Source organism: Xenopus tropicalis, chromosome 5, assembly GCF_000004195.4.
Source record: "Xenopus tropicalis strain Nigerian chromosome 5, UCB_Xtro_10.0, whole genome shotgun sequence".
Lineage (NCBI taxonomy): Eukaryota > Metazoa > Chordata > Amphibia > Anura > Pipidae > Xenopus > Xenopus tropicalis.
The window spans coordinates 77,828,117-77,847,993 of NC_030681.2; the positions used below are offsets into that span (position 1 = coordinate 77,828,117).

The 19,877-nt window shown below is 37.6% G+C and overlaps 1 protein-coding gene across 3 annotated transcripts; it reads left to right on the top strand.

Annotated features, from left to right (window-relative positions):
• The first annotated feature begins 4,620 nt into the window (after positions 1 to 4,620).
• Positions 4,621 to 18,012, top strand: ppil6 (peptidylprolyl isomerase like 6). 3 transcript variants are annotated; one of them, XM_031902594.1, is made up of 8 exons: positions 4,621 to 4,704; positions 8,170 to 8,265; positions 9,103 to 9,291; positions 10,476 to 10,538; positions 13,526 to 13,673; positions 14,153 to 14,209; positions 16,052 to 16,187; positions 16,781 to 16,919. In XM_031902594.1, exons 1-8 carry the CDS (start codon positions 4,702 to 4,704, stop codon positions 16,890 to 16,892), a joined length of 804 nt encoding a protein of 267 aa, XP_031758454.1. In that variant the 5' UTR covers positions 4,621 to 4,701; the 3' UTR covers positions 16,893 to 16,919. The 3 variants fall into 3 exon arrangements, with proteins under 3 accessions (XP_031758454.1, XP_031758453.1, XP_017949805.1); XM_018094316.2 differs by lacking the exon at positions 4,621 to 4,704 and adding an exon at positions 7,730 to 7,904 and having other exon boundaries at positions 16,781 to 18,012; XM_031902593.1 differs by lacking the exons at positions 4,621 to 4,704; positions 10,476 to 10,538 and adding an exon at positions 7,725 to 7,904 and having other exon boundaries at positions 16,781 to 18,012.
• The last annotated feature ends 1,865 nt before the right edge of the window (positions 18,013 to 19,877 follow it).

Below are 19,877 nucleotides of genomic sequence, written 5' to 3' on the forward strand. Positions count from 1 at the left end.
ATACTGACTACTTTTAATGTTCTTGCTTCTACACACATGAGTATGTTTGAGCTATGACAAATTATAATGTGGATATATTCTCAGCAAATGGCCTAGAGCTGTCACTGCCCCATCTATCAGTGTGTTCATCCAGGGCACTACCTTTATATTATTAAGACTGCCCATAGCCTCATATCTAATGCTCCAACCTTCTGTCCTTTAGGTGTGTTCCTTTTCTTACAGATGCGTGATGACAATGAACAAACCATTTATTGTACAATATAAAAGTGCCAGAGCCCAAAAATTGCCCACTCTGCCTTATTTCCTGGTATTTAAATAGCACCAACACATTTCTGCAGCGCTTTAAAGTGATTACTCATCATTTGCATCATTCCCTGCCCCAGTGAAGCTTCCAATCTAGGATCCCTATCACGAACATTAGGGTCATTTTTTTCAGAAGCCAATTAGCAGGCCTTAGACAGCACCACAGAGCAATTTGTCTTCTGCTAGTTCTTTATACTTCCGTGGCCTGGGGCCAGTGGTAAAGATGGCTTTGCTTTTAAAGTTTGGCTTTTCACTTTACTGCACAAACGCATCTGTGTAAACAAGAAGCAGGAAGAGGATCACTGCATGGAGAAACCCCAGGCTGGTGCATTTTTCTACTAACAGGAGCACTAGCCCAGGGTGTCAGGTAAGTGATTACAATCACTGGTGTTGTCTAACATTTTACACACACCCCACCTCTCAAGTGATTAACCCTTTCCCTGCCAAGACCGTAGCTCCTACGTGCTGGCATAAAAAGTCACTATGTGCCGAGCACGTAGGAGCTAAGTTTTCCATTAAGGAAGCGCGTTCTCTGCACTCACCGCTCCCCGCCACACAACCCCCTAGGCAACGAGCATACCGGATCGGACACGTCCTCTTGCCCCTCTGATCGCCCCTGGAATGACCCCAAGGTGCAGCGACGTCATCAGGATGGCCTGCTGCATGGGGTATTTAAAGCCAGCCCCAGGCGCCGCCCCCTCACTTGTGGAGCCTGCCTGCACCCCCTGTGACCCTCCAGCACCGAGATCTGCCTTGCCTGCCTTTGACATCTGCCTTACCAGCCCCCAGATACCATTTTTGCAACATTATACACATCACACTAATTGTACATTTTGTTTTTGCTTAATTTTACTTTTCTTTGCAGTTTCCACTTTTTTTTTTTTTTTTTTACTTTTTTTGCCCAGGCATACACTTACACACACATACATACACACACATACACACACACACATACATACACTCCTTTGGCAAGTGTGCACACATACATATTTTTTACTTTGCCTTTATTTTATTTTCCATTTTTAGCCTTTATACACTATCACTGTTTGATCAGTTTTATTTTATATTATTGATTTTATTTGTTTCATTGCTTTTTCAGTTCTGCGTTGTGCTTTATTTCTGTTTTATTACTTGTGTTAGCTTGATTTTGCAGTGTGACAAGTGATCAGGTACCCTGAACGCAAGTCACACGGCATAATCACATATTTTTTTTTGTATTTTATTGCATTTTTCAGTGGTTCCATTGCATTTTTAGATTTGTGTTGCTGTACATTTAGGGGCACATTTACTAACCCATGAACGGGCCGAATGCGTCCGATTGCGTTTTTTTCGTAATGATCGGTAATTTTGTGATTTTTTTCGGCGTCTTTACGATTTTTGCGTAAAAACGCGATTTTTTCAGCGTCTTTACGATTTTTGCGTAAAAACGCGAGTTTTTCGTAGCCATTACGAAAGTTGCGCAAAGTCGCGATTTTTTCGTAGCGTTAAACTTGCCCGAAACGTCGCGCCTTTTAAGTTTTAACGCTACGAAAAAGGCGCGACTTTGCGCGCAAGTGTTAACGCTACGAAAAAATCGCGACTTTGCGCAACTTTCGTAATGGCTACGAAAAACTCGCGTTTTTACGCAAAAATCGTAAAGACGCCGAAAAAAATCGCGTTTTTACGCAAAAATCGTAAAGACGCCGAAAAAAAATCGCAAAAAATACGATAAAGTCGCAAAATGTTCGTTTCCAATCTGAATTTTTCCAATTCGGATTCGAAATCGTGTCTTAGTAAATCAGCCCCTTACTGTTCTTGCTTATTTATTGTTCTTGGTTGTATTTAGAGAACTTTGCTTGTGTAACTTTTATCTCAGTAGTAATTAGGTCATAATCACTTTTTTGTATATTCAGGGATTTTATTGCATTTTTGCAATTTCACAGGTAAGGGGGTGTTACACTGAAAAATTGCATGGTGTGCACCTCCAAACTTTTAAGCTGAAATTGCCCTGTTTTGGGCTGTTTGGAGGCCGTGTCTTTAGGTGCACCCATGCATGTGGGGTATCGTTTTGTTCAGGACAAGTTGCAGATTTTTTAGTGGTTTTTTTTTTCGTTGTTATGGCAATTTCGTGGAGAAATCTAACTTTGGATGTTTTTTTTTTTTTCTTTATTTCCGGCCAAACCCAAACTTCTACGGAGAACTGTGTCCACAATTCTGCATGTAGGAAAGCAAGAATGGTGCTGCTGAGTAGCTACTGATGTGCACTTTCAGAAAACATATAGTTTGTGGGGGTATTTCACAAGTAAGGGGTAGTTTAGACTGAAAAACTGCAAGGTGTGCACTTTCCAGCTGAAATTGCCCTTATGCATTGCCCCTGTTGTGGGCTGTTTGGAAGCCGTTTCTTTAGGTGCACCCATGCATGTGGCATATCGTTTTACTCTGGATAACTTGTTCTTTCATAACCTGCCTTCATTTGAAAATTTTCATTGGTGTTTTATTGTCAAATTTATTTTGGACTTTGTGACTGTGATAGTGTTTCAGGAAAAAAAAAAAAAAATTAAAAATATGGTGTATGTATTTACGGCATCTGTATGACAGGAGCTACATTTAGAGCAAAAACTACACCACAACTAAAAATCTAGAGGTGTGCAGTTTCTAAAAATGTGTGACTTATGGGGGGATTCCATTTCTGTCATAGGATATGCCATGTTAAAATAGAGATGGCCTTTTCACTTTTTTTCGATGTAAAATTGCACTAAATGCTGTTTTATTATTGGGGTGTTTTTTTGTGTACAAGAAAAGTGGGTTACCAATACATATTTGGTATTGTTGGATTCAGCAGAATTGGGGCTTTTACAAACAGTACAATTTTTGTATGTTAATGTAATCATTCTTGGAAAAAAAACACAAAATAAAAATACTTTTTTCTTTATTTCACTTTTTTTTTTAACATAGTTCACTCAAAAAATGTGTTAAATCTCCAGAAAAAGTACAAAATTTTATTACAATGTTCAAACCCAATTCGTTCCGGAAAAAACGATATATAACATGCTTTATTTCATGTAGGTTTTCTTGTCAAGAAACCGAAGCAAATGTAATGAGTGCAAAATGTCTAAAAATGGCTTGGCAGTAGATGTTCTTTTGGGACAAATCGGCTGGCAGTGAAAGGGTTAATCCTATCCTCCTTTAAAAACATAAATATCCCTCATTTAGGCACAAGCTCATGTAAAAAGGTTCATAAATACAATCTGAATTTCAATAATTAAATACATATATTTTTCTTCATACAAACATACCTGATTCCACAGATTAAGAGGAAACCATGATAGCTGGAAACCACACACCCCACCCCTTTTATGCTCACAGAGTGATCTAATCCCCTCAATCCCCTTAAGGTGGCCACACACGTGGCGATTTGCGATCTTAAATCTTAAGATCGTTAAATCCGCCACTAACCTTCAGGGCTGAAACGGCAGATAAGAAGGTAGAAACAATAGGATTTCTACCTCCTGCAGATTCAGCCCTGACGGCAGATTTTGGCGCCTTCTATGGCGCCCGATCAAAATCTTTTAACCTGGCCGATCGGCGAGTCGACCGATATCAGCAGCTTCCTGCGATATCAGTCGACTCGCCGACTTTCCATACACGCACCGAATATCGTACGAAACGAGGTTTTGTACGATATTATCGGTGCGTGTATGGCCAGCTTTAGTTTATTGTGAAGCGATCTACTCTACTTTTTTTTTTTTCACAGTGAGGGCAGTGATGTTGGCATATATATTTTATATATGTGAGTGTATAGATATGTTGGTATAAATCCATATATGTGAACTGGGGTTGACTTGGAGGGGTTAAACTTGATGAACCTTGACCTTTTTTCAATTCAGCTTAACTATTTAACGTAGCTGAAGGGTTTTTTTTAAATGATTCTTATGAGTAACAGGGCTTCCTTTCAATCTGTGAAACAAGGTATATCTGTGTTCTTTTCAAAGTTTAAAAAAGTGTTTATGCACCTTTTCTACATGAACCCAGTGAAATGAGTTTATGCCAAAAAGGTGGAAAATTCCATTGACAAAGTGTCGGTTTCGGCAATGATCTCCTATTCATATTCCTGTATCTCTTTTAAACTACTGCAAGGAATCCTGATTGTCTGACTGATTAGACCCTGATAATGAAAAGAATTAGGTCACTAAATGTACCCAGTTTATTCTAATTATGATGGCCAGAAATACTACTTGGCCCAGGAATATTTCTTTTACTGCACATTTACAGGGGAAAAGGTTGAAGTAGAACTAAAGAAATGAAGGGTGTGTCTCTAGCCAGGTATGTGTGTATTTTACTCTGAAGGGTATTAATTATAATGCATGTGATCATAGTGTGCTTGAGTGAAAGGAAGTAAATCTGATCTAGGAGCACCAAATGGTATGTGACAGAACCTGTAATACTGGTTTTTACAAAATTCTGTTCCTCTTAGCAGCCAGGGCCAAAAAAAAAACCTAACAGAGCAGGTAACAAGTTACGGCTCCAAGGGAGTTAGGTGAGCAGGTCAGTTAGGCCTCCCAACAATTTACAGATACAAGTTACACAAACATTTTATAAAAATTGTTAAACAAAGTGCTTTTAAATGGATTTCCTTGACAGGAGAATAGTGGCAAGTAGATATGGGCATTATAGTATAATCTTTATCCACTAGATCTATATCCTTCTGGGCCCCCAGGGATCTACTGGACCTGCTAAATATATTGTTCTATCGTGCCTGCGGTGTCTAATAAACAATCAGGTCTAGGCCATAACTGTCTGCCTGTTTTGTGAGTCCTGGATGACCATGAGGACTTGTTAATGAGTGGAGGAAAATAGCAAATTTCCGCAGCTTCATACCTATTTTGTCATGCCCAGTCTAAACAGCTTAGGTGGAAGGTAGGTTTTCTATTAATTTGAATGGGAAGCAGTAGCAGATGAGGAGTAAAGCAGTTCTGGGCTGTGGAGCAGGGGTGAATTAACTATAGCTTCAGCCCTGGGCTGTGTTGCCAGAATGGCTTCCCTATATTTTATCTGTTTTTGTGTTTACACTTTGTAAAGTACTGCGTACACTTGTGCTGTTATACATTTAAAGGGGTGGTTCACCTTTAGGGTGTAGACACACGGAGCTACTAGTAGCAGCTACTTCTTGTGGCTACTAAAACAGACAATGCTGATTATTTACTGATAATTGTCTCTACGTGTTTTTTAGCAGAGGCAATTCTCAGTATTGTCTATGGCAGGGTATTTCTGGCGTTTAGTAGCCATAAAAAAGTAGCTGCTACTAGTAGCTCAGTGTGTGTTCACCCTTAAGTTAACTGTTAGTATGCTATAGAATGGCCAATTCTAAGCATCTCTTCAATTAGTTTTCATTATTTGTTTTTCATAGTTTTCATAGTGTCATAGTTTCTTCTTCTAACAATTTTATTGTTATTGTTACTTTTTATTATTAATTTTTCTGTTCAGTCCCTCTCCTATTCATATACCTGTCTTTCATTCAAACCACACCCTGGTTGCTAAGGTAAATTGGACCCTAGCAACCAGAAACTCCAAGCGGAAGAGCTCCCAAACAAAAATTGAATTAATTAAAAAACTACAATAAAAAATGAATACCAACTGCAAATTATCTCAGAATATTACTAGAGCAATTACAGGCTCTAAGTGCCACCAAATGTAGCTCCTACTGTCTGGGCAGAGAAGAGGCATTTAAAGCCACCCCCCCCCCCCTAATTTGTCTATAAAACAATAGAACAGCGAGACTACTGAAGTGTAATTTTGACCACTGATCTCACTAGGTGAAAAAATATATAATGATTTGACTGGTTTATTTGATTTTATTGCATTCTTATTCTGCACTGTTCTTGATTACTTGTTTTTGCAATATTTTAATACTGGTGAACACACAAAGCACTGCTATTCATATTAGGATGTTTTATGTTAGTATGTGTGAGGCATATAATGGTAAAACGCACGCTTTTGCTTAAGTGTAGCTTTGCAGTTTGGAGTAAAAAGATGCATTTTGCTTTTTTGGATTTGTCAGAAAGTGAAAGTTCCAATAATACACCGTATATGGTTTTCTTGGGTCTGTATAATGTTAGGGGGTCCCTACATGCCACATAATTGAGTAATTCAATGCATACTGGGCATCAAACTATTCAGCAGACCCTTGGCATTCATATTTAGGATGTTTGATCTTATCTAATGACATGTAGGCGATAAGATACTGTAAAATGCAGACTTGAAGGCAATTTCAGATATGTCATCTGTACTGCTAAGCTTTGCTGAAGGAATGTATACTTTCTATAAATGTTTTTTTGGGGTATTTTTTTTGTGGCTTTCAGCTACATAAAATGCAGTAAATAAATCATTTTGCAGCAGCTAATATAACATCCATGACGATTTTGTACACACTGTTATCATCTTTGGGTCATATACTTTGGTATCCTATGCAAACTCGTGCATCAAACTGTTCAGGGGAGATTAGACGCCGCACGACAAATCTTCGTTGTCATGGGCGACTAATCTCCCCGCAATGCTATCCCACTGGCTAGAATGTAAATCGCCGGTGGGATGGCATACGCGGCGCTACGATTCGCCAAAGTTTCCTTTCAAGGCAACTTCGGCAAATCCCGGTGCCACGTATGCCATCCCACCGACGATTTACATTCTAGCCAGTGGGATGGCATGGAGATTAGTCAGCCGCGACAATGGAGATTTGTCACAGCGCGACTAATCTCCCCGTGTGTCACGGCCCTAAGGGTTTTTACCAGTTTTGTTAATCTTTTACATACAGGGCAACAAACTGTGACATGTGGGGGATACAATACTGCAAACTGAAAGCTCTGAGGCCATTTTGATTTCTGGAGAGGTGCTTGGAAAATGTGGTAGTGTACTGATGGCAGTGTTTCAACTATGCAAGTCAGAAATCTTCATAAACTTAGATATTTTGGATGGGCACATTGCAAATATTTCCAGTCTATAGCCACATGTTGTTGTTTTTCCACTATGTAGAGCCCTATATCTTGTGAGTATTGCAGGGTCTAGGTAATTTGCTTTATAATTCCCTTTCATTAATGGTGATGCCTAGACAGTAACTATTTAGTAGGCTGGGGATCTGTTTGGGCCTGTTTCCTAGAAATGTCAGGGCCTGTTTGTAATCCTAGGCACGGCCCACAATGCCAGGCGGCCAGTTTGCCAAAATCTGCAATATAGCAACCAGCATATTGTTACGCTGACTTAAAACTTCAGGAGCAAATATGGAAACTCCCGACTTCCACAGCAGATTTAGCAACTCCTTTCAATCAGCGTATGTAGTTTATTTTGTTTTTTTTGCACATTTGTTTGTATTAAGTGAAGGTCATAAACGAGGGGACGCGTGTGCTGCCACTAGCCGTAAGCTGTCACGGCAATCACAGCAAGCGCTTGCGTCACTGTCCCACCGATAGACTCACGCCTCTCTCTCTATTTCTCTCTCTCGGCGTCCTGTTGCCATGGGGACGGAGTCTGGCACAGAAGATCGCATCATGGCTCCTGAGCAGGTGCAACTACAGGTTGTGGGGCTCCTTAGCGAGCCCTCTTTTCACGTCGCCAAGTGTGCGGCTGAGGTAACCCAACCCAAGCTGCTTTTTGCTACTTATTGCCTGTTTGCTATGGTGTTATGACTGTTAGAAACCTGTTATTTTATGCAGAAGTGCAGCTTATATGTAACCAGTTACATTACTGTAAAAAGTGCAAATACACGTGACTTGGAGGATGCACGCTATTGTCCAATAAATGGCTATTGTGTAGTTCCCTATAAAGTATTTTCTTTTTTCAGTGTCTAAATATCTATCTAAATATCTATCTAATATATATATGTTTTCCTTTCAGGTACTTAAAAGATCATTTGATGCAGAATTTGATCATCCAGTTGTGACTCCCTTACTGGACTGTGAATGGCAACGTTATTTATCTGAAAAGAAAAAGGTATACATTTATGTTATTATATTTATTATTTATACATTTGATTTATTTACTCTCTCAAGCAAACAGGTTCACAGATAGATCCAATATTGTATGTATTATGCCTTTTTGGCACAAGATGTGCTGGAAACAGTGTATGGCAAGAGTGCTTCTATGTAGTTATTTGGTCATTTAGTTCAACCTTTGATGTATATATATCCTACCAAACTGCTGGTTGATCCGGAGGATTTGCCACAGAGGTGGAAAAATTCCTTCCTGACTCCTAGGTGGCAATGGGATCCCTTTATCAGCTTGTACTATAAGCTAGCTTCCATAACCCTGTATTTTCTTACTTTCTGAAAAGCCATCCAACCCCTTCTTAAAGCTATCTAATATATCAGCCAGTAAAACTGATTAGTCTATCAACCACTTAATAACTGCGTGTAATGAAAAGTTGAGTTTTTAGATTAGAATGATAATTCATTTAAGACATTCACTAAAAGCACTAAGGGTGAAGACACATGGAGCTACTAATAGCAGCTACTTTTTCACGGCTACTAAACTCCAGAAAATACCCTGCCATGGACAATGCTGAGAATTGCCCCTGCTAAAACACATGTAGAGACGATTATCAGTAAATGATCAGCATTGTCTATTTTAGTAGCCACAAGTAGCTCCATGTGTCTTCACCCCAAAAGTACTAAAAGCACAAGATTTTTGGCTGAACCTCAATTTTAACTTAGATATTTTATATAATATGTTTTCATGTCTGGTAATAGAAGATACATATGGCATAAAATAATGTATGTTTAAGAAAATTATGTCTGACTGCAGTAAAAACATTCTTTTATATTTCTTTAGGAACTTAAAGGGGAGACATGGGAGTATTCCTCCAGTGTTATGTGCTTCATGAACAGTCAGTTTCTTGGAGACGAAGCAGCATTGCTATCATGGGCAAACATGAATTGGGGATACAGGGATTACAGACCTTTAGCCTTATACAAAGCATTGGCTGAAGATTTTCACAATAAGCATTTGAGCGATGCAAAAGTAAGTGAAGACCAGCTGTGTTTATAGGAGAACTAAATGGGTTGGCATATCTGAACAGATCCACTTTTTTGGAGAGATCTTTGGCTTATTTAGTCATTCATATGGGTCAATTGATCATATAATAAAGGTGACCCTCACCCGAAGTCTGAACCCCTATTTTAATTTCTTTTAATTAATTTATGATAACAGTAAAGACACTATTGTTTTTGGACTGGTTGCAGTTAAACATAAGTGAATGTACCAGAAAAGAATACTTTACAAAAGTTGAACAAGTGTGTATGGAGAAGGTTTAAATTGGTCTGTAAAGTACAGCTAAACTGGTAAATCTGACCAAACACAGTTTTTCATACAGATTCATTTGTTTCCACATTTTACCATTATCCATAAGAGCATGTACCATCTATAAAATACATTGTGGCTGCGTAAGTTATGATTGCCTAAAACAGAAACTCGCCAGATTTGTCCCTCAGCTAGAAAAAAATGACTACACTTTATTTTCTTCTACACAAAAATCCTAAAATTGAATGTAAAAAAATGCCATCTTTTAGATATAAGAAATATTTAGATTTCATTTTTATTTTTTATGTAAACTTACCTGTGATAAACTGCAGGTTCCTGCAATATAAGAAGCATACAACCATCCAACCAATGCAAAACTTTGGTCTGTGTGCGTTCACCATTACATTTATTAGTTTTGTGTGATGTGGATATTGATAAAACAATGCTTTATAATTACCATGTCACTCAGTAAAAAAAATACTTTAAATACTTTAAAATAATTTTATATAACACTGAAAGGGGCATTTACTAACATTTGAATTTTTGTGGCTCTACAGTGTCTAAAAAACCGGAAAACCTCTAAAACCCCACAGATCTTCCAGTTGTAAAAAGGACATCTGCCATTGTCTTCTACATGATCTCGACAAGTTTTACATGTATTTTTTTCTTTAAGATTTGTTGTGGTTTTGTTGCATAATAAATCGCGAAAAAATTGTTTTTTTTTTCATGTCAACCAAAAAAAAATCAATCGTTAGTAAATGCCCCCTTAAATGTTAGAAATAGAATTTTTAAATCTTTTTGTTTTAAAACAGGTTTCTTTTTTTCTCATTTATCTGAGAAACATTCATTTTATAAAAGTGATAAAAATAGCTGCTCATAATCACACAATCAATATAATATTACAGCATGTGTTTGTGTACCTTGACATATCGATCCAAGGAAAACCAGTGGGAAGATTACTCTTTGAGGTAAGATGATTCAATCCTTTAGGCATTCTTTCATGTTATATATATATAGCAAAGGTTTACAGTATCTAGAGTGCTTTATTAGAAATCTAGCTAACACGGATATTTTGTGGTGCTGGATGTTTGGACCTTATGGTTTTTGGAGTTGACATTGGTTTATCCAAAAGAAGAAGCTTAATTTATATAACACAAGTCATCACATACAAATGGGGCATATTTATAAACTGTAATTACAAAGCAGCAATACAAGGGTATTATATTGGCATTCATTCCAGTGTAATATACACACTTTTCTAAATAGCCACACAGGCTTTTACATATGAATGTTATTCCAAAGGAAACTTTTTATAAGTATTATTTTTAAAAATATGTTATTTATTTGACTCCAGATTTTAGACTTTTTCTGATGTAAATTGAGCTTCACATCTTTATAAATATGTCCCAAAGTGAGTCTGTTTCTTCATCATTTGGTTAAATTCTTTTGGAGGCAAAGGGTGATTGGTGTAGAAATACACCATAAGCATTAATGACTTAATGCATATTTATTTAAATTTGATTTTGTGAATTTTTTCTGAATCTGTATTTTTTTTTCTAATTTGAATAAATTATGTGCAGGAAACTTTGGAAAATAAAGCACTGTGTGTGCTTTCCCACCAGCAATTCACATTAGTGCTTGTGGGAAAGCATTTCAGTAAGACTTGTCTTCTGCGGTAGCCAAGATAGCTATACATTTGAGTCCCTATACAGAACAGTAGTGCACTGGCATGGTTTGACAAATTGACATACAGGAAGTCAACATAGTTGGTAATTTAGAAAGCAGTGTGTAAATAGAATGGGGGGGGGGGAACTTCAGCATTGCTGTACTCTAATACAGTAATAAATGTTCTTAAGCAGGCTTCTTGTATATAAACCCATAGCAACCAAGCAGCAGGTAGCATTTACTGGTCAGGTAATTGCTTGCTATGGTTTACTAGATGTGGTAAAGATTAAATGGGCAACTGTTGCAAAAATGAATATTTAATATAGACTTTATCTTATGGAAATAAGAAAAGTTCTAAATATGACTAATTAATAATTCTGTACAATTTCTAAAATAAGCATGTTCCTCAACAAATAATTAAAAAAACAGTATTGTAGAAGTGATGCCTATATTGGTTAAGAATAAAAATACATTACAAGCTTTTGGAGCTCTAAGGAGCCTTCGTCAGCCAAAATACAAATGCAAGCTGGAATGGCACAACAATTATACAGTTATGGTACCTGTTATCCAGAATGCCTGTAACCTGAGGTTTTCTGGATAAGAGGTCTTTCCATAATTTGGATCTCCATACCTTAAGTCTGCTAAAAATAATTTAAATATTGAATAAACCCAATAAGATGGTTTGCCTCCAATAAGGATTAATTTTATCTTAGTTAGGATAAAGTTCAAGGTACTGTTTTATTATTACAGAGAAAAAGGAAATTTTTCAAAAATTAGAATTATTTGCTTATAATGGATACTATGGCAGATGGCCTTTCCATTATTCGGAACTTTCTGGATAACAGGTTTCTGGATAATGGATCCTATACCTGTATTGTTAGATTAGAGAAAAGTGTTCATGAGCAATGAATTATAGGACGTTACAGATAGAGATAACTTGTGGAGGGTGGGTTGTAAATAGTCCAGGGTTCTGGATTCAGTCAGGTCAAATAGTGTGACATGAAACCTGACCCCCAAATTAAGGCCCTGTCTTAATGCGTTAAATAATTACATACATTTGAATTCATAGATCTTTCTTTCTTGTTCAGTTTTAAAGTTCCCTTTTAGAATTAACACCTTCATGTCCTGAAGCATGTGGTCTTGATTGCACGAGTGTTGTCTCACTGGTGTATCACACGCTTTGGTCTTGATCTATATACATGCCGAATGTAGATGTTTTTTTTTTATTTATTATTTTTGCCACTGGCATAAACATGGTACCATAGTTTTTATTTTAATGCTTCCTCAACAACCTCCTCCTCGTAGCAATCTATCTCTCTTCTTGCTGCTTTGTGTTGGAGTTTATTCAGAAAGACAGCTAGCTCTAATATATTGTTTAGGCAAAGGAAACAGAGTATTTGACCTGTCAGTAAAACAATAAAACATAGCAGCATCACAATGTTGGAACCTTAGTTTTATACCATATGCTTAACACGTTTCATGGCCTTCGCCACTTCTTCAGAAGCAAGTATGGTATTCCATAATACCAAACTACCATGAGCCCCATGTTTAAAAACATTTACCCATTCCAGTGATTAAGAAACAGCACAGACCATATCATTAGTAGCCCATAATACATAAAGCAAAGCATCCCATAATAAATATTAACTGGAGAATGATGTTAATTAGCCCCATATAAACTATAGGGGCTAAAAGAAGTTCTTTTATGATAAGGTATAGAAGATATAGGTTTAGTTACCCTTGAAACATGCCAATACATGAGAGTTTATTCTATACATGTTCTGGTGTTTTGTGTAGGAAACCTCAGTTCATAGGAGATGTAACATCTAAAGCACCTCATTAAAATTTGCAATAATAATATTTCTTCCATTTAAAAATTGTAATACTTTGCCTACTTTCCATTAGCTGTAGTATATGCATAGTGGCTTAACTATAGAGAAAGCAGACCATCTGGGGGATGGGGGGGGGGGGTGCAGGACTGCTTTCTCTGTGACAATTGCGACATCCCCCCTGCCAGGTGCTCTCATACTTGAGAGTGAGCAGGCGGGGTGTACAACTATGCGAGCGTGCAGGGGATGTGGTACATGCCAGACCCCTAAAAATAATTTTTTGAGGGGGACCTTGTATCAAATGGTTTTAAATGGTAATGGTAATAAATGACCCACCACATGTGTATTCAAAAACAAGTGCAGATCATACAGCTATATAATATTGCAAAATTATGTGAATTATATATTTCACAGGTCACAGGTACAGATTGTTCTTGCTCACTGTGATGCCTTTATTGCAGTTATTCTCTGATCTGTGCCCTAAAACGTGTGAAAACTTTCAGAGCCTATGCACTGGGGCAGCAGGGGTGTCACTCAGTGGTCTCAAATTGCATTACAAAGATTCCATCTTCCATCGCATTGTGAAAAATGGCTGGATACAAGGAGGAGGTAATTAAATAATCATAAAACCATGCAACATGCAATCTGAAATATTCAACCTTATTTGTTGTTTCACATTTACTGCTAAGCTGAATGTGTAATAACTGTATGTTCTTGTTACAAGAATTTACAAGGGGGTTGTGGGAGCGCTCCAAGGATAAGTTAAATATAAGTCAATAATAATGGCGTGGCTAGTTTTAAATTACAAGGTAGTGATCACAAAATTTCCAAGCCACCATATCACATCAGGGTAATAAATGAATAATAATACAGCCAGGGCCAGGGAATGTGTAGTGATCAAACACTATCTTTTCTATGTATGAAATAACACTTTCCCAAATTCCAAACCAAAATGTATGCATTGAAAAACACCATCAAGTGAAATATGTATACATGACTTAAAATATATATGTTACAAAAGTAAAACATTTTGCTATAATATATACATATATAATGTGAGTAAATAGAAAACAATTTTTATTGAACAGATATAGAATCGGGAAAAGGAAGTGGAGGGGAATCCATTTTTGGAGAAACATTTGAAGGTAACAAAATATATTTGTGTCTGTTTATTTCAACCCTGCATTAGTGACTAAGGTGCCTCATGTGGCCATATTTCATGCTTTCTAAGCCAGTGATAAATAAGATAAGGAATGTGGAGGGCCCAAGGCCTATCTTAAGGCAAACCATTTATCACAGATAATTTCCTTTAAATTGTATCATTGTACATTCTTATTATGGTGACTGTACTAAAACATGAACAAATATGGTCATATTTTACTTGTTCATTACTGTAAGCAAACAACTTGTAGCATGCTTACACATCATGTTGGTGCCCAGTGTTGGTAGTTTGGGTGTGCCTCACTAACCAAAATCAGCATAGTCTATACATAGAGACTTGGAATGTCAGTGCTGCAAAACAATTCCACTCATCTCCAGCATATATTTCATATTAAATGTGGGCTGAATATGAAATTGATGAAAAAGTGAGCAATTGTAGTAATAGGGTTGCCATAAATAAGGAGTGCTATTTATAGCATGCGTTAAAAATCTTATCACTTCTTATTTTGCACTCGATTCAATAAAAGGACACTTGTCATAATTAAGAAGCGATGTTCTTGGCGTTATTTATCTTACAATGACATATTTTAATGAAAAAAACTATGCGATAAGCGTTATAGGGGCCGATTCACTAAAGGTCAATAACGCTTATCGCATAGTTTTTTTCATTAAAATATGTCATTGTAAGATAAATAACGCCAAGAACTTCGCTTCTTAATTATGACAAGTGCCCAGGCTGTCTAATTCAAAAATTGCCTATCCAGGTTTTTCCAAAATCAATCCCACATGCCACATTATTAACCCTGTAGTCAGTGCAGTGTCTTAAATCATTATTGTTCCACCCCAGAAAAAACTTACCACTCACTGTTGTTTTTCCCGCCCCTGTGATGTCACTACCCAGATTAGAAAGCGTTGAACAGGACAACCCTATGTAGTATGCTCCTGCTTGCATACCAAGTCTCTATTTGTATTCAGTGTGGGAGTTTTTTCAACCTATGCTAAGTAATGGTATATTCTGGCAAAAGGACAGGTCAGTTTTTTCATGACTGTAGTTCTGATTTAATAACTGAGATCAGGTTAATTTTCATAAGGTTACTTCCAATAACAACAACAATGCATAGTACAGTCATTCTCAGCTGAGTCTTTATACATCATCACCCCCATTAAGGAATGCACTGACCTCAAACAACACAACCACTGAAATGTCTTTTCAGTTGCAAAATATAAAGTTCAGGAATATTGTTTATACCTGAGTTCTAGTATCTTGCTTGTTCCTCCAGATAAATAAACATCTCATTGACTTCTTAATACTGTAAAGAGAAACCTCAAATTTACATGCCCCCTTTTTAGGTTTTCCTGCATTTTACACCTTTTCTCTGGCCATAATTGCCATACAAACACATACCCAGCCTGCTGCCCCCTCCCTTACCAAGCACACACATGTAAACGCACACACAGGCGCATGAAAGCACAAGAGAAATAACCAATAGGGGGCTGTGTCTACACTGTAAGTCTACTCTACATGAAGAAACAGATGCACTGGGACAGGACATTTGAAATTTTGTACAGTCCCCCCATGCAGTTCCCTATTACTGCAGAAAGCAGGCAGCATGCCACCCTAGGCCTGGGATTTTACAAATTCCAGGCCTGGTAATATAAATTGCAAAAGTGGTCAAAGGACCATTCTGAGTAAGTTTACATTAATGCAATTTTTTGGTATAGAGCTCATTTAAGCTCAAAACATTTCCTATTGTACATATCTGTCTCCAGTGTAATTTAAGAAAAACCTATTGTAGGTTGTATTTTAAGAATAATTTGTTCTGCAGATGAAAATTTCGCAGTTCCTCACAGTAAGCGAGGTATTCTTGGTATGGCCAATAAAGGACGTCACTCAAATGGCTCCCAGTTCTACATCACTTTACAGCCCACTTCATATCTGGATCGAAGATGTGTGGCTTTTGGGTGAGTTCATAATCTGAAATTCACCTCATTTTGTTAAAAAGAAAGCACATATTTTGTTACAGAATAAAATAAGGTCTAGCAATTCTGTGTTAAATTATTTTCCATACAATAGCTTTCAGTAGGGAAGGGACTGAAAGTGTTTGATTACATCAATTGTGTTTCATTATGAAAAGTAAAATTTTTGTGTGGTTTGAGGTGTACCTTTGTGATAAGGCTGCACAGACAAATAATTTTTATTTAGCTTGCTGTGGCAGCAGATAAGCTGTTCTGTCTTTCCAGCATTCAGCACAAGTAAAGAAATAGCAGGAAATGGAGCACACTGCATTCAGAGGGACTACGGTCTGTAGAATCCTCAAACATGCTAAATAAATCACTAAACCGCAATCCTTGAAACATTTCCTGACCCGTTCAGTGCTAAACATAAGGAATTTAGTCGTTTATTAATCTGTTCCTTAATTACTTGTGTATTTCTCATCTAACCCTGTCAGTGTTTATGTAGAATAAATCAAAACATTATTACCTGGCTTAAAAAAGATTAATGTTATTTAAACAGATAACTGTAATACCTTTTTTATATTCCTTTCCCGATTTAGGCAACTGGTTGAAGGTTGTGGTGTTCTTAAAGAAATTGAAGATATTCCAACATACAATGAGAGACCAACCACTGATTGTAAAATCACAGACTGCGGCATTTTTACGCCTTAATTTAAAAAACAATGTCATTATGTTAAAGTGGTTTCTTGTTCTATGGTATATTTTTATATGAACTTTCAAAAGTTTTAAACTTACGCTTCCTATATTATAACAACAATCTGCAAGCGTACCTAACACACAGCAGATAATTATCATTTCATCTCTTAAAGGAGGATTTAATGTAAAGAAAAGGGATCTTTGCTTATTGTGCATGAAACACCCTATAAGCGTATAGGATCTGTTCTCTCAAAATACTCTCACCAGAAATATGTTGGTAGTGGTAGCTGAGATAGCCCCCACCAACTCCCAATGTACTCTCTGGTTAACCCTCGTATACTTGACGTAAGTACGGTGGTCTCCTAATGCCCCAACACTTGAAAAATGGTTCAGCCTAATCTGCTCTATGCTACCTCTGATCCAACTAACCTACATGACTGTGGGATGTCCACAAAAATATGAAAACATTTGGGAGAACTGGACAGACACTGTTTTGTGAACAAATTATTTATTGTTTAATATACTTCTCAACTTACTTATGTTAAATCACCAAACAGGATGTAAGACCTTTGTGTAAACATTGTGCATTGTTTTAAGGTATCACTGCTATCACTAAATATACTGTACAAGTCTCTTCTATACATGTGATGATGCCCACTTAAACCCCGAAGCCCTTTTTCCCTTGTTGTTGTTATGTGTTCTTCAAACCGAAATAAAACCTGTTAAATTAATACACCCTATATAAGATTTTGACTAGGGATGCACCAAATTTTTTCAGATTCGGCCGAACCCTCAATTCCTTTGTAAAGGATTAGGTTGAATACGGACCGAACCCTAATAGGCATATGCTAATTAGGTTTTGGAAGGGTTACATGAAAACAAAACCAAATCTGAATCCTGCTAAAAAAGGCTGAATACCGAACAAAATCCTGGATTCGGTGTATCCCTAATTTCCACCAATATGGATTCATAAGCTTAGTTACAGTTAGGTGCTGTTTTATTATTACAGAGAAAAATAAATATAATTAACACAATAACACATTTTGAATTATATGCTTAAAGGGTTACTTACATTCCAAACACTTTTTACAGTTCGTGTTTTTTTGGCAGAAATAAAGACTTTCAGTTGCTTTTTTAAAATGTTTTTTTAATACCGTATATACTCGAGTATAAGCCGATCCGAATATAAGCTGAGGTACCTAATTTTACCTAAGAAAATGGAAAACTTATTGACTCGAGAATAAGCCTAGAAATGCTACAGATCTTATACTGTATATTATTAGTGGTGCTTGCAAAGCATCACTACTATTATCTCACAGGCTTATTATTATTCTTCTTCCGTACAAAAGTTCGGCACGGAACTTGTCCCGCACCGTTTGTCGTAGATCCATGAGTGAGGTGTCAAATCGTGCGGCCTATTCGGGAATGGGGTGCTATGTCTTTTCTAAGGGGTTGGCGGTTAATTGCCCCTGCAGTGGGCAATTAACTGGCCCAAAAATCCCATAGACTTAACATTGAGGCCAACTTTGACGGATTGTAGCGCAGAGAGGGAATTTTTTAGAAATGTGAAATTTACCACATTTGAAGAGGTTTGCAACCTGTGTCAGAAGATACCCCGCACAAGAGTATAAGTTTTACCCCCGGGGCAAGAGAGGTCCCCAAATTTGCCCCATTGACTTATAATGGGGATTTTGGTAAATAATTAGTTCGTTGTAGACCCATGAATGAGGTGTCAAACTGTATGGCCTATTCGGGAATGGGATGCTATGACTTTTCTGAGGTGTGGACGGTTAATTGCCCCCCGCAGGGGGCAATTAACCGGGCCAAAAATCCCATTGACTTAACATTGAGGCCAACTTTGACGGATTGTAGCGCAGAGAGTGAATTTTTTAGAAATGTGAAATTTACCACATTTGAAGAGGTTTGCAACCTGTGTCAGAAGATACCCCGCACAAGAGTATAAGTTTTACCCCCGGGGCAAGAGAGGTCCTCAAATTTGCCCCATTGACTTATAATGGGGATTTTGGCAAATAATTAGTTTGTCGTAGACCCATGAATGAGGTGTCAAACCGTGCGGCTTATTCGGGAATGGGATGCAATGACTTTTCTGAGGGGTGGGCGGATAATTGCCCCAGCAGGGGGCAATTAACCACGTTTGTCGTAGACCCATGAATGAGGTGTCAAACCGTGCGGCTTATTCGGGAATGGGGTGCAATGGCTTTTCTAGGGGGTGGGCGATAAATTGCCCCAGCAGGGGGCAATTAACCGAACTGAAGGAAACATTGTAATATTGGGGCACGAGTTTTGCCACGGCAAGCACCACTCACATTTTCTTCAGGAAATGTACCTCTCTAGTTTACTGTACTGTATGTGTTTAACTTCAAATTAATAATAATTGACAGTATTCACCTGTATTAGCAACGCTGATCACATGATATGGATAAACCTGGTCAGCATTGCTAATAGTGGTAAATACTGTACTTAGGTACTAATTATAGGTAATTATTGATTGATTGAAGTTAAACACACATGATATGTATCAGTTACGATTAGCGGTAACTATAATTAGGATCTACTGTAGCTCTGTGTTGGAAGCCTGGATTGACATGCAGGGGCACGTGATGTCACTTTGTCACGCCTGTGGCGGAGCAAGGCGTGAAGAAAGATATACTGCGGCGCGCAGAAGAGCAAACTAACAGCCGTAGGTACCTGAGGGGTCCGTGGTTGGCAGGGGCAGCGGGAATCGGTTAGCAGGGGGTGCTGGCTAGGGTCTGGAGGGACTCGAGTATAAGCAGAGGGTGACTTTTTCAGCACATTTTGGGTGCTAAAAAATTTGACTTATACAGTACTTACATTTATTAATACTTCTCCTTCTCATGTATCGCTGAAGCTGCTGAGAGGGCCATCACCAACTGTAAGTTCTAATTTGATACATAAAATGATACATTTCTATCTTTGGCACTGCTGAGCAAAATCCCTGGAGTTCAGAGGATGCACCTA